Genomic DNA, 12721 nt, shown 5'->3' with positions numbered 1-12721 from the left:
TGTTTCTGGATGATATTAGCACTTGAATTGGTGGACTTGGTAAAGTGGTTTGCCCTCCCCAAGTGAGTGGACATCGTGCAATCTGTTGAGGGCCTGAATAGAACAAAAAGCCAAGAGGAAGAGGAATTCAGCCCTTCCTGCCTGACTGGTTGAGCTGGGACATCCATCTTCTGCCATTGGTGCTCCTGGTTCTCAGGCTTTTGGACTCAGACTCAGTCATACCACTGGCTTTCCTGTGTCTCCAGCTTGCACATGGCAGATCATGGGAATTTTCAGCCTCCAAAATTGCATGAGCCAATTCCTTAGAATAAATCTCTTCCTCTCTATATATATCCTATTGGTTCTGTTTCTCCAGGGAAACCTGACTAACACAGAAGGGGAGTGAACGCAGCCATTTCCAAACTTATTTGGCATGGAAATTCTTTTTGCATGCTCACCATAAAAGACATTTTGAGAAATGATGCTGCAGCCTTTACTTTGCAGTTCCCTGATATCCTCCCACCAACTTCTCATGCTTTCCACCTCAACCGATATTATCGACAAGTATGTTGACAAACTCTACTTATGGAAACAGACACGTCTTAGCTCTACAGAATATTTACAAACCTGACTTGGGAGTGAGTAGAATGGTGTGTCTCAGAGGAAATATTCTAAATAGACTTTATAACTGATCCCTGGCACATATGAAATGTTTTAAAGGAAAAATATCTGTTTATTGCACATAGCAGATCAAGAACTAAGCACCAATCCACATTGTGAAATTTCATACTGCTTCATGAGTTTACCTGGATGTTCTGACTCTATCAAATGCCTTCCACATTCTAAAGTCCAGAGGATTATCTGGATCTATGGTCACTCTGATTTTTGCCAATGGCCTCTTATAAAAAGTTCTGTGAATTGATGGAAGTATCAACAGATTGTCAATTAATTTCTTCTGGTCTGCTCAGGTTACTCAAGCACACTCAAAAGCAGTTCTACTCACAAACAGCTCTCTCATTCTAAAAGGCATTAGAAACTGCCATGTCAGACCATCAAGTCTATATGTTTATTGATGTAGAGACAGCCGAGAATGAAGACGGGTGATACACTGCATCTTCTTATTTTTACACGTATAATTGTTACTGAAAATATCCTTGGTTTTCGGTATTTTGAAGCATAAGCACCCATATGTAAATAAATACATTTCTAAACTACTTTACCATCTACACCCAAGACAAAAGAGGGAAAAACTAAGATTGTCAATCATTGTGGTCTTTTACTGTTAATCTTTATAACACTTCAGTGAACATAATAATTTCACTTAGAAATTTTTGGATGTTTATTTTTATCATTATTTTTCCTGATCATAAATAAATACCTGTTCATGGTTTTGAAAAATTTAAAAGAATGCATTAGGGGGCTGGCCCAGAGATGTATTGGTCAAGTTCATAGACTCTGCTTTGGTGGCCCCAGGGTTCGCAGTTCCAGTCCTGGGTGCAGACCTGTGAACTGCTCACCAAGCCAGGCCGTGGTGGCGTCCCACATACAAAATAAAGGAAAACTGGTAAAGATGTTAGCTCAGTGAAAATCTTCCTCAAGTAAAAAGAGGAAGATTGGTGATGGTGTTAGCTCAGGGCCAAGCTTCCTCACTAAAAAAAAAAAAAAAAAATTTAATGAATTAGAAAAAAGAAGAAAAAACCTAGTTTTAATCACATTTCCCAAAGACAGCCTCTCATTGCACATCTCTTCTTGTATTCTTCTGCAGCTTGTAGATACAATTTTGAATTTTATGTTTTTCACTTAACATTAAAACAAAAGTATTTTCCCACATTAATGCTGATTCTTGGTTAGACTTTATTTTTTATGGTTAATAATACTTAACTGTGTGAATATGCCGTAATTTACTTGACTATCCATATTCAGGATGTTTGAAGACATTATTTTTTAGTGTTATACGCCCTTTCTTCTAAAAAACAATTTGCAACAACCTTAGAATTAATTTCTAAAACATATTTCTCATGGCGAATTGTAGGAAAAGAGAAGCCAGAAGTTCCAGAAAATCACTACTGGAAGGTAAGATGTTCTGGGTGGTTAAGGAGGCACCAGGACACAGGCCCCGGAGAGATGAGCCATGCTGTGATGTATGGTGCTAAAGAGTTAAGCTGTGTAAGCCATGTGGCAAGAGGAGGTGGCTTAGCTGGAGACATCTGGGCAAATCATAGGAGATGACAACTGAGACAAATCTGAAATGGAGCCATAAGCTGGCCAGGGGGAGGTGGCTTCTCATCTGGGACACCTGGGGTGAGGTGCTGTGCATAATGTGGGCTGCAGGGTCCTTGCACAAATCTATTCCCGTAGCAATGGTGTGTGCCCTTCTCTCTAATCTCTACATGGCCTGGAGGTCAGGGCAGAGCAATACAGAGGCTTTTGTAATATCACATACAAATCTGTGTCCACGTGTCAAACATCAGAGCTAAAGAATAACACTGCCCTAATGTTAATAGCTATACACCCTGTGGTGCAGTTATGCTAATTTTGATAACTATAATCATGTGTTTGAAGCAAGAACTCCTTAGTTGAATGACTACCAACGAGGAGATCCCATGCCTGAATTTCATTAAGGATATGAGAATTACACAAGTGTGATGCTTCATTGCAAAGATTTATTCTCACTCAACATGTTTTCATTCAAAGTTCTCTTACAAACACATTCTGAACACATTATCCTTTATTCAAAGCATGATGAAGAAGGTCCTACCTGATGAGCTGACTAATTGTTCACTCTATCTAGGGGCAGTAGCCTAAGCTTTTCAGAGATAATATGTGTCCTTATACTTCCAGTTATTAGCACATCAGACTTTCCCACAGTCTAAGAGCTAAATGCCCACATGCCTACAGCAAAGGTCACAAAACCAAACTGAATCAAGATATCAAATACGTAATGCTCCAGCAATCTCCATAATGTTTTTTTCCTCATTTTTTTAATTTACATGCAATAAAATTCATGTGATGGACAGAACACAAACATGTACTTTTAGTGATGTAAGGTCAATGGGTTTTGTCAAATACACACAGTCACGTATCCACGACCACAGTCAACACGCAGAAAGTTCCATCACCCCCCAAAACTCCCTTGTTCTGCCTCTTTTGAGCCAATTCCTCCTTCCCACTCCCAATGCCTGGCAACCATGTCTATAAAGACTTATAAAGACTTATCTTGTATATCGATGCCTTATTTTTACTAAAACAATTCAAAGCGTAAGTGATCACTTTCACCAGTGTGTATGGATGTAAAAAAGTTTCTCAGGTTGACAGATGTTTGGGGCGATACACTAAATATCAGAGATCCAGGAACCAGTCTTTCTGCATAGCTGAGGTTGACTTCTATGCCTTCCTACACAACAGGTAAAGTTTGAACACACGTGTCTCAACTGGCCAGCTGAAATGCTGAAGTGCGTTTTTCTGCTTTCAGAATAATTTCAAGACAATTTCCTATTTTTTCCACAGAACGCTGCAGCTGCTGCATGGACTATTCCTGCCAAGAGCCTGGAAGCCTGTCCCATCACACAGACTTCTAGCTTCTTGAAAGAATTTTGCAGATTAAGCAACAGGCGTCTAATGCTCATACTACTCAACTAGCCATAGAGCAGATCTGTTTCCCATTTTTAGTTGGAGTGTCAAGGACTTCCGCCTTCTAATTGCTTCCTCAGTTGCTATGAGCTGTAGGGACCGCTGCCTCCTCCCTTCTCGTATCAGGACTTGGTTGCATTCTGTCACATGGAAGTCTGAGCCAACTGGGAGAAGCTTAGGGATGTTGGGTGCATCTATCAGTCCGACATATCAGGCATCCTAGAATAAGGAAACCACCCAGCTAAGCCACCCTTGATGATTCAGCAGAATCAACACTCAGCAGAGTAAGCTTTCTGCCCTAATGTATGTATATATTTTTTTCTGAGTAGCCAAACTTACCCTAATTATGGCATTATTAATTCCTAAAAGCAACAGGTTATCTTCAGGCTGCCTTCTCCCTTTTTTCACTTTTAACTGAACTTCCCAGAGCCCATATTTCTGCTGTCCTTGAGTTCTGTCACATTTGTGTATTTACTCTGTCATTTATCTGGGTAGCTCTGACTACATTTTTTTTCTTTGTTCCTGAACGAAAACTGATTTCTTTCTGAGGAAGTTAAAAAAGCAAGACTTATGCGACCAATATGTTTCCCAACCCTCATGTGAGAAAAAGGGCACGCCCAACCCTATCAAAAAGCAACCCTGAACCACTCACAGAGCCAGATGCTTTGAGCTGCTTCCTATTGTGGGCTCATTGAACGCAAAATAAAACAGACCCCCCCAAACCAAAGGCTTCCGGTCTCCAAGCTAAAATGCAATTCCAACACAAATCCTACTATCCCAGAGCTTTGAAATATCCTAACCATTTTAAGGGTTATTTAAACACACACACACACACACACACACACACACACACACACACAAAGATACTAAATTAAGGCCAGGCAAATTCTAGGAGTCTTTCTCAGATGACTTCCAAATCTCAACGGCACCTCCCACCTCTTCCTGTTCACTCTTCACGTGGGTCCTTAATTGCAAGTGGTTCCCAGCTGCATTGCCTCTCCATGATTATTAGTGCTATGACGGCTAGCCTCATCAATTAGTGCAGGCCATTGTCTTTCTCCTCAAAATGTTTCCTTTGAGCATTTAAAACAAATATTTGCGTAGTATGCTTTTGTTATTATGATTGCAATTTGCCCTTTCCTCAATCCAAGGATAAGGTGTCAGTTTCCTTCATCCCCTTTCAGCTGGAGGGCTGTGATCTGGAGGTTCTTATTTACTCCACACGTGGGTTTGGAAAACGTAGGAACAAGAAGAAATGAACCTTGGAGCAGATTTAGAAACGAGAGGCATGGATTTGGCAGACGCGATGTTTTGAGTTAAGACATGGGGCGCAGTTTAGAGAGCTGCTGAAGCAAAAGTGAAAGAAAGCAATTTGGTGATGGGGGAATTTTATCCCAGTGTAGTAAGAGGGAAAGACAGAAGGGAGATGAGAGAAGTCCTTTTTTGGAACCACTTGATTTTGTACAGAGCAGGAAAATTATCTATTCTTAGCCCTTTGCCCCTCCCCCACTGCCATATGCCTTTCTAGAGTTTCCTTTCTCCATACTTGAAAGGACCACAGATTTTAATAGTATTCATGCATTTGAAGTGCGAGGCCATTCTCAGCTTCCTCTGTTTTTGCATTTACGATGAGAGGTAATAAAAAAAAACCCAAGTTATAGGATAAGGTAAAAATAAAAGAAATGATTATTTAATGAAAAAAATTTCAAACTAAAAGGCAGTTAAAAAAAAAAAAGGCAGTTGACCTTAAATAAACTGAGGTTCAAGATCACAACCAGATTGAGGGACTAAATTCTAGGCCAGTCTCCTTCAATGTCTGCCAGAGAGAGTTTAGTAGGTTACTCACCGCAGCAGTAGTAAATTGTAGACACCCGGGGGGTCCGAACAAGTTGAAACAATGTCATTAAAAGGTCAAAGTGACATAGAATGTCCTGAATTCAGATGTAATAGTAAAAACAGACAGAGTTAAAGACTGTCTTTAGAAGAATATTTGCAACCTAATATATATTTATGCCTGACACATCACACTCTATTATGTGAATGTGAGTCTGTGGGTATCCAGCATTCGCGAGCACTACTTTGTCAAGCAGAGAAATTTTCTTCTTCTTTGTGGGGAAATGGTACCTTGCTGCCAAGGGACAGAGAATAAGACAGGAGGCAGCTGATTGGGGCTTCCACTGAAGGGGCATGCTGTGAGGAGCTACAGCAAATCAAGGGCATACACAACCCATCATTCCACCAAGACAAAGGCTGCTTCCGTAACCTCTGGTCTCTACAACCCTCTACTCAAACTGCTCTTCCCTTTCAGATCTGCTCTGGATGGTCCTTTTAATTGGAATTTGTGAAGCTAACATGGAAGCCAGGGAATGGAGGAGAGGGAGGGAGGCAAGCGGTGCCTCAGCTCCATAACATCTGACCATGAACTTGCATTCCATTAGGACCAGTCCTCTCTCCATTCCTGGAAGGGAGGCAGGGCCCCCAGGTAGGCTTTGGAGCAGGCTGACCTCTTTTCCAACCTTGCATCTACTATTTACCCTGTGTGGTCTTGGTTGTATCTTTTGTAACACCTTTGATGTCAGTTTCCTTATTCATAAAACGAGTTTGTTGCTTTGTTTTCTGGATTAGAAACAATGTATATAAGTGACTGGCACATAGTAGGTGATCCACAAATGTAATGCACCTAGTATGTTCACTGCAAGACCCTGAGTCAGCAATGCCTTTGTTTCTGCCTGTCCTCTGGTTCCAAGATCACACTCAGCTCACAGAACCCATGCTCAAACTGGAAATAGCTACACTGGCTCCTGCTGACCCTTCCTCTCTTTCACAGCTTTGCAGCAAATGGCAGCCACTGGCAGTTCCATCGTCTCAGGGCGCATGGATAAAGTTATTGGTAGAAACCATGTGTGGTGCGCTGGTGCCCACTCAGTAGCCAAAACCTGAGCTGTGGTCCTCTGATTCCTTTTCTCCCACCCACTCTCAGGCCATTCTCAGGAGCAGCCAAGGTTCCTGGGCCCACAGTACCCCCTGATGGCTAACATGGGGAACTTTCTTTTCTCAATGATTCTTATCTTCTCTCTCAAGGAAACTCCCCCGAGGCTTTCACAGGTCACTGCTTTCTCCTTTCCCTCATTCATTTCTCACAAATGTCGTGTGGCCTCCTTTGCCTTGCTTTTTTTTCATTTCCTGCTCAATTATTTCAGAAACATCTATCTCCCTCCCTGTTTCTTCCTCTCACTTTTTTCCATTTATGAATCTCAAATTACTGCAATTACGGTTTCTAAGTATAACAGTAGAACGAGTGCATTTGTCTATCAAGAAAAAACTCCATACATTTAGACGTACAATAAGACATAGTGTAGCACCAACAGCATTAATCTCTAAAACCCTTCGAGATACCCAGAGGTCTTCTTCAGAATCTGCACAGAAGATGCCATCTGCTCCCTGTTCTTTCTCCAAGTAATTCTGATCTTTTCTTGACACTCTTATTATTTCCCTGTTTTTTTAATTGCCAAAGTTGTACTAGTTTCTGCCCTACTGTTTCATTGAAAATATAATTCAGCTACAATAAGGGTTAAGTGCATTCCTGTGGGCAAAGCTGGAAACCAAAGCACAATCTTTCATCATTAGTTCTTTACGGGAAAGTGAATTCTAAGCTCTAAATAGTTGCTTTAGAATGAACTTTTGGGAAAATGTTACCTATTATCATTTAACATTGGAAATTTTGGGTTGGGTGTGGTCAGGATTTAGTAATTCATATTGATGTCTATATTTTCTGGTTTTCATTCATTGAACCACGACATCTACTGGAATTAGGATGTAGAAAGGTATTCAGGTGCAACTTATCTGGGCATTGATTCTTCCTTTATCAAAGGAAAAACTATTCTGACCAGATCCTGATTTGATATGTTCTGGGAATGTTCTAGAAGGTTATTAAATTCATGTCCATGACTATAGATTGCTTCTTGATAAAAATACACAAGTACATCAAACATGTCTCAAAACGTAACTGCTTATTTCCCTTAAGTTAAATTCAAATAATACCAATGATTTATGTCTTCATACTTTTTAAAATACAAACGATTTTGATGTAGATTATTAAAATGCCCTTAATTTTATGCTTAATTCTTCTGATTAGAAACTTTATTCTCAAGCTAGAAGTCTGTAATTAGAAGCACCTAAAGTCCTGATTAAACAACTAACTGAAAAATTTCTTTGACAAAGTAATGTCAAGTGGCTTAATTTTTCCAGTTTCTAATAGTCAAAAGTAAAAGCTTACAAAAGTTGGTATGAAATAAGTGAATTACTTAATAAAATGGTAAATGAGCTATTGTGACCATATATAGACACATAAGAAAAACATAATTTTAAAACGTTTTTATAAAATATTTTCCTAATTTGGTCATAATTCAAGGTCATGCTTGCACAGGATTTTTTTCTTTGAAATGATTTCCATATTCATAGAATTGAAATTATGTTCTCCTTTAAAAGAAAAAAATGCAAATCAGTTAAAGCAACAGGCAAATACCACCCATCCAACTTAATCAAAATTCTGTGAACATGGATTTTCTACATAAATTCTAAATGCACACTAATGTAACAATAATGAAGAATGATGTCATAAAATAGTTGCATGGTGCAAAGGTATTTGAAATGATCATTCATCAAAGAACATTATTTGAGTTGACATACTCACATTTTTCTGAAAAGAGGTATTTGCTTTTGGATAATGTATACCTTTCGAATTCATAAAGTTTTGAAGGTACAAATTAAAACATTCAGTGTTAATGTTTTTGGAAGCATTACGTATAAATTATTTTCTCAGGACCCAAAGAGAAAACACCAGAGGAAACATAACCAGCCTGAATTGTTTAAAATGTATTTTCCCTTTAATTAAATAAGAAACATCTGTCTAGGGATTTTGGAAATGAATGTAATCCATCCACACTCTGCCTGTACGAGTTTGCTTCCAATGTCCAATATTTTGAAAGAAAATTCTTTCTTTCTGTAAAGAATTAAACAGCAACATGGAGCGATGTCTGGGTCTGTAGCAGCTGAATCTTGCCTCCGGAGATTGGGCACGGGAAATGCTAAGAATCTGTGTTTTCCCAGATTTGTCCTTGGAAAGCAACCAAATTCTCTCCATAATGAAGGTTAGGGTGTAACAGTTGTATTTCTCCAAAGCATCTATTCACCCCGAAAATGCTCATCTCAGGACAGTAAGGAAACAGAAGTTACTAGAATGCATTCGAATACTCAAGGTCACAATATTGTTCCCTCTCTGGGGTTCGCTCAACATTTTCCTTCCCTTCGCTCAGGCTTAAAAAAGCTGATTTCTCTAGGGACCTACACAACCCACAACACAGACCCATCAGACAGGCCAAATGAGTACAAAGAGAGTGAGGAGTGACTCGGGGTCTGGCTCTGGTTCTTTGAAACCAGGGCCCACAGTTGGGAATGACAAATATCACTTACTGGTGTTGTCAAACGGTATCTGTTTGCACTGCACAGACCCCTCGGCCGGCCAAGGACAGTAATAGACTGCTCCTCCTTCCACGATGTCTGGCTGGCTGGTGTTGGCCTTGGGCGCCCCCACCAAGACGCTCGCTCTGCGAAAGAGTTGGAGAAGATCACTCCTAGGGAATCATAAAAGTGTGCGCATGCGATGCTGTCTCTGTAGCCGCATGCTCACACTGAGACTAGGGTGGAGGTGGGAGCAGAAACGTATTTATGATGGAGACCGACTGTCAAACTTGATTTCCTCTTGGAAACCTAAGGGCGTCTGAAACCTGCTTTGGAGGAGCGTGCAAATAGTCCTAATTCTTCTCTAGGTGGAGCTATGTATACAGTAAGAGGAGAGCAGAGAAGAGAAAAAAAACAAACAAATAGCAAGGACAGAGCCCAGCTGCTTGTAGCAGACAGCACTTGCGTCCAGACACTTAATTGTTACAGGCTATGTATAAACAGACCGTGTTGTGGTCGTTGTTTTAACTGGCTTGAGTCTGTGCAGTCCCGTTTTCCCCTTTGTATGATGCTCGAGTCTGCACCAGGAAGTCCCCAGAACGTGCGTATTCTATATGCCAGTGGCACGTCTCTTGTTCCAAGTTCACAGGGTACATCTAGCATGGAAGGGGAGAGAGGAGACTGGTGTCGGGGAGCCGGACGGGCCCCCAAAAGTGGGCACCAGGATGGAATCTCAGCAATCGCCTTCCATCAGGCTGCGGGGACAGGCGCGGGTCCTCCGGTAGCGGAGCAGGGACCCAACCTGTGGTCGGGTTCGTCCCCGCGCGCGAACTCCCCGCGCCCGGCGACTTACGTGCGAGCAGTAGGTATGTGGAAGTCCACCGCGTAGCCGAAGTAGCTGCCCTCGGGGCCGCTGTACACCGTGAACTTGTCCACGTCCAAGTTGAATGCCTGCGAGGCGGGGGACCACAGCATCCCCAGCGCGGCGGAGAAGCACCAGAGGGGCGCGAGCGGCTGCGCCCGGCTGCCCCGGGGACCGCGGCGGGCCCCGGCAGACATTGCCCTCCGCCCCGGCGGGTGCTCACCGGGGAGCGGGTTCCGAGGACCCCGGCGGGGGAAATCGCGGGGGTGGCGGCCGGCAGTCCCCAGATGCCCCGGTCCCGGGTCGGTGCGCGCGGCCCGTCCGCGGTGACAGCCCCGGGCGCTCCGCCGCGCGGCCCCTGCAATCTGCTCCCCGCGCGCTCCCCGCGCCGGCTCAGGGGCTGGCCGAGGGGATCCGAGCCCTCCTCTGGCAGCGGGAGGGGGCCGGCGCGCTCGCGGCGCCTCCTAGCGGCGGGTCCGGAGCCGGTGACTCCTGGGCCACCCTCGCCCCTGCTGGTGGCTGGTGCCAGGCGCTTGTTTTGGCCGCCTGGCTTTCTATTGCAGCCGCATCTCAAGGACAATCTGAGACTCGCACATGCCAATTGAAGCCATTGCTTTTGGAAGCAATGCCCCCCGCATGGGGCGAGAGTTTGCTGCAGTTTGTCCCAAATGGAAGAACGTGAAAGCGTATCCCACCACGAGGCTAGACCAAGCCGTGATCTATGCATCACTTCCGCAGCCTGAAGAAGCCTCAGGGTCTATGCGTTTGCTCGTCTGTCACTGAGAGTTAAAGTTTGCATCCAAAAATCCTCTCCTTCACCATACCTCCCCGCAGAGCTAATTAATAAATGAAGAAATCCTCGAGACCTTTTTTTAGGTCTTTCTCAAAGGCACGGGGGAGGGCATGTTAAATGACTTGGTAGTAAATCTTCGTGACCCTGTGTGATTGTGATGAAGACTGGCAAAGTTTACAGTTTACCCTCAGCAGGGGTGGGAGGTGTAGGTTGGAATCTACAGGAGTTCAAACTTCAGTTCCAATTTGTGGGTATTATTGATCTCTGTGTCCTCCTCTTGGGGGAAGGACTGAAGACTGAGTAGGGAGAAGAGAAACATGGTATAGACGCGTTTATATAACATGTGGTTTCCAGGGAAACAGGACTGATGCAAAAACACAGCAATGAAGCATTAAACTGGATGGGGCTGGGGTTAAATGTAAATGTAGAGACAGGGGAGGTAGTTTCCAAAGTACTTTAAGGAGAGTTGGTGGCAGATGTCGACTTGGGCGGGAATTTGAATAGGAGGCTTACATTTGGGCATCGTGGGCGGAGAAGTTGAGGAAAGTATTAAAGACATAAAGGCTGCGATGAAATGGTTGCCAAGGAATTAGAAATAAGAGAGTGGGTTAGGGAGCCCTGGGAAATAGGATTGAATCTCTTAAGACAGGATCTTAATAACAAGAACATTTATTGAGGCAAAGGGAGTCAGTTCTAGAGCAGAGGCATGACATGCCTACGGGGATTCAAAAGTTTAGTGACAAGGCTGTGTCTTTGAGAGGTGGGGAGGGAGGCAGTTGTTAGAAGGAAGAGGAAACAAACAAGATGCTGCCCAAAAGCTTTGGGTGATGCGGACCTCGATGCGATTAACAGAAGAAAGGGAAGGCCGCAAACATGAGGATAAGGAAAAGGATCCAAAGAGTCATGGCAGACAAAGTGGAGGAAGCAAGCCAAGATGAGTCTGAAGGTTCCAACTTAGCAGAGAAGAATTACAAACAATAGCAATGGGGCCAGAAGAGCGGGATCGGAAGTCAGTGGTGACTTAGATGCTGGACTTGTGGAATGTGAGTTACTAGTGGGGTCCCCAGCGGTGCTGGAAGCACAAACTACACTTCAGGGCAGTGGTTAGTCTGGCGGTGTGGATTTGGGAGTCTATCCACAGAAAATCTCTGATCCCACTGGAAAGCTGGACTTTCCCATCTCCCTTACTTCAGATCCCACTTCATAGACTGGTTTGAATTTTATGTCTTTATCTTTGCTTGTCTTATCCCTGTAAAAATACTACCAATTAATAAGCCATCAGAAGATTACCCGGCAAATCATCACCTCTGGAAAATTACCTAACCAGATAGTCCTTTCCCAGACAAGGACTTAAGAATAGATGGTAGAATACTTTTTTCTCAGTCCAAAAGTCCATTTGTGTTGGTCTGCTGTTCTGGTCAGTAAAAGTGATGCTCCATAGAGTAAATTTCAATGAGTGATTCACATGCAATACACACTGGCGTGTTCAAAGTTTTCCCAGACACTGAGGCTAGGGAATAACCTCAGCTTGATCATTTTACTGACACTGGCATAGTGAAATTTAAAAATTTGTCATACTGCAGGCAAGCTTTAGGTTGAAATGGAACACCTGAATAGGAGAAAGTAATAGCATAATTCTAAATGTGCACTTGGCTCACATACCGCCTTACTGAGCAGAAGCAGCTATATATTATAAAATCCTTCGATCTGTGTTGGGCAGCACATCACCAGGGTATCCCCTTTTGTACTCCCTTGCTTTGCAATATTTCCAGTATATTCCTTATCTTTTTATTCAAGATAGGGGAGGTAGGGAAAGAAAATTCTACTTATTGCCTCGGAACTGGATATACGTACTTGTTCCTTTCTTCTAAAACACACTTGTCCTTGACTTACCCCACAAACGTATAGTCTTAATAGTGTCACTTTCCGCTTTACAGATGAGGGCATTAACGTTCAGAGAGGTACGATAATATGCATATTCACAAAGAAAGTAAGTA

General features: G+C 42.9%; 1 protein-coding gene across 1 annotated transcript in view; it reads right to left on the bottom strand.

The window, feature by feature from the left end:
- ITGA8 (integrin subunit alpha 8) overlaps positions 1-10343 on the bottom strand; it is a 166457-nt gene extending 156114 nt beyond the window's left edge. Inside the window, exons 1-2 of the mRNA XM_046679408.1 lie at positions 9923-10343; positions 9082-9215 (exon numbers count right to left, since the gene is read on the bottom strand). Coding sequence (XP_046535364.1) covers positions 9082-9215; positions 9923-10128 — 340 coding nt within the window. The 5' untranslated portion in view covers positions 10129-10343. The remainder of the gene's footprint in view (positions 1-9081; positions 9216-9922) is intronic.
- Between the last annotated feature and the right edge of the window lie 2378 nt (positions 10344-12721).

Source organism: Equus quagga, chromosome 12, assembly GCF_021613505.1.
Source record: "Equus quagga isolate Etosha38 chromosome 12, UCLA_HA_Equagga_1.0, whole genome shotgun sequence".
NCBI lineage: Eukaryota > Metazoa > Chordata > Mammalia > Perissodactyla > Equidae > Equus > Equus quagga.
The sequence above is the reverse complement of the archived record's forward strand: the minus strand, read 5'-3'. Positions and strand labels throughout refer to the sequence as shown.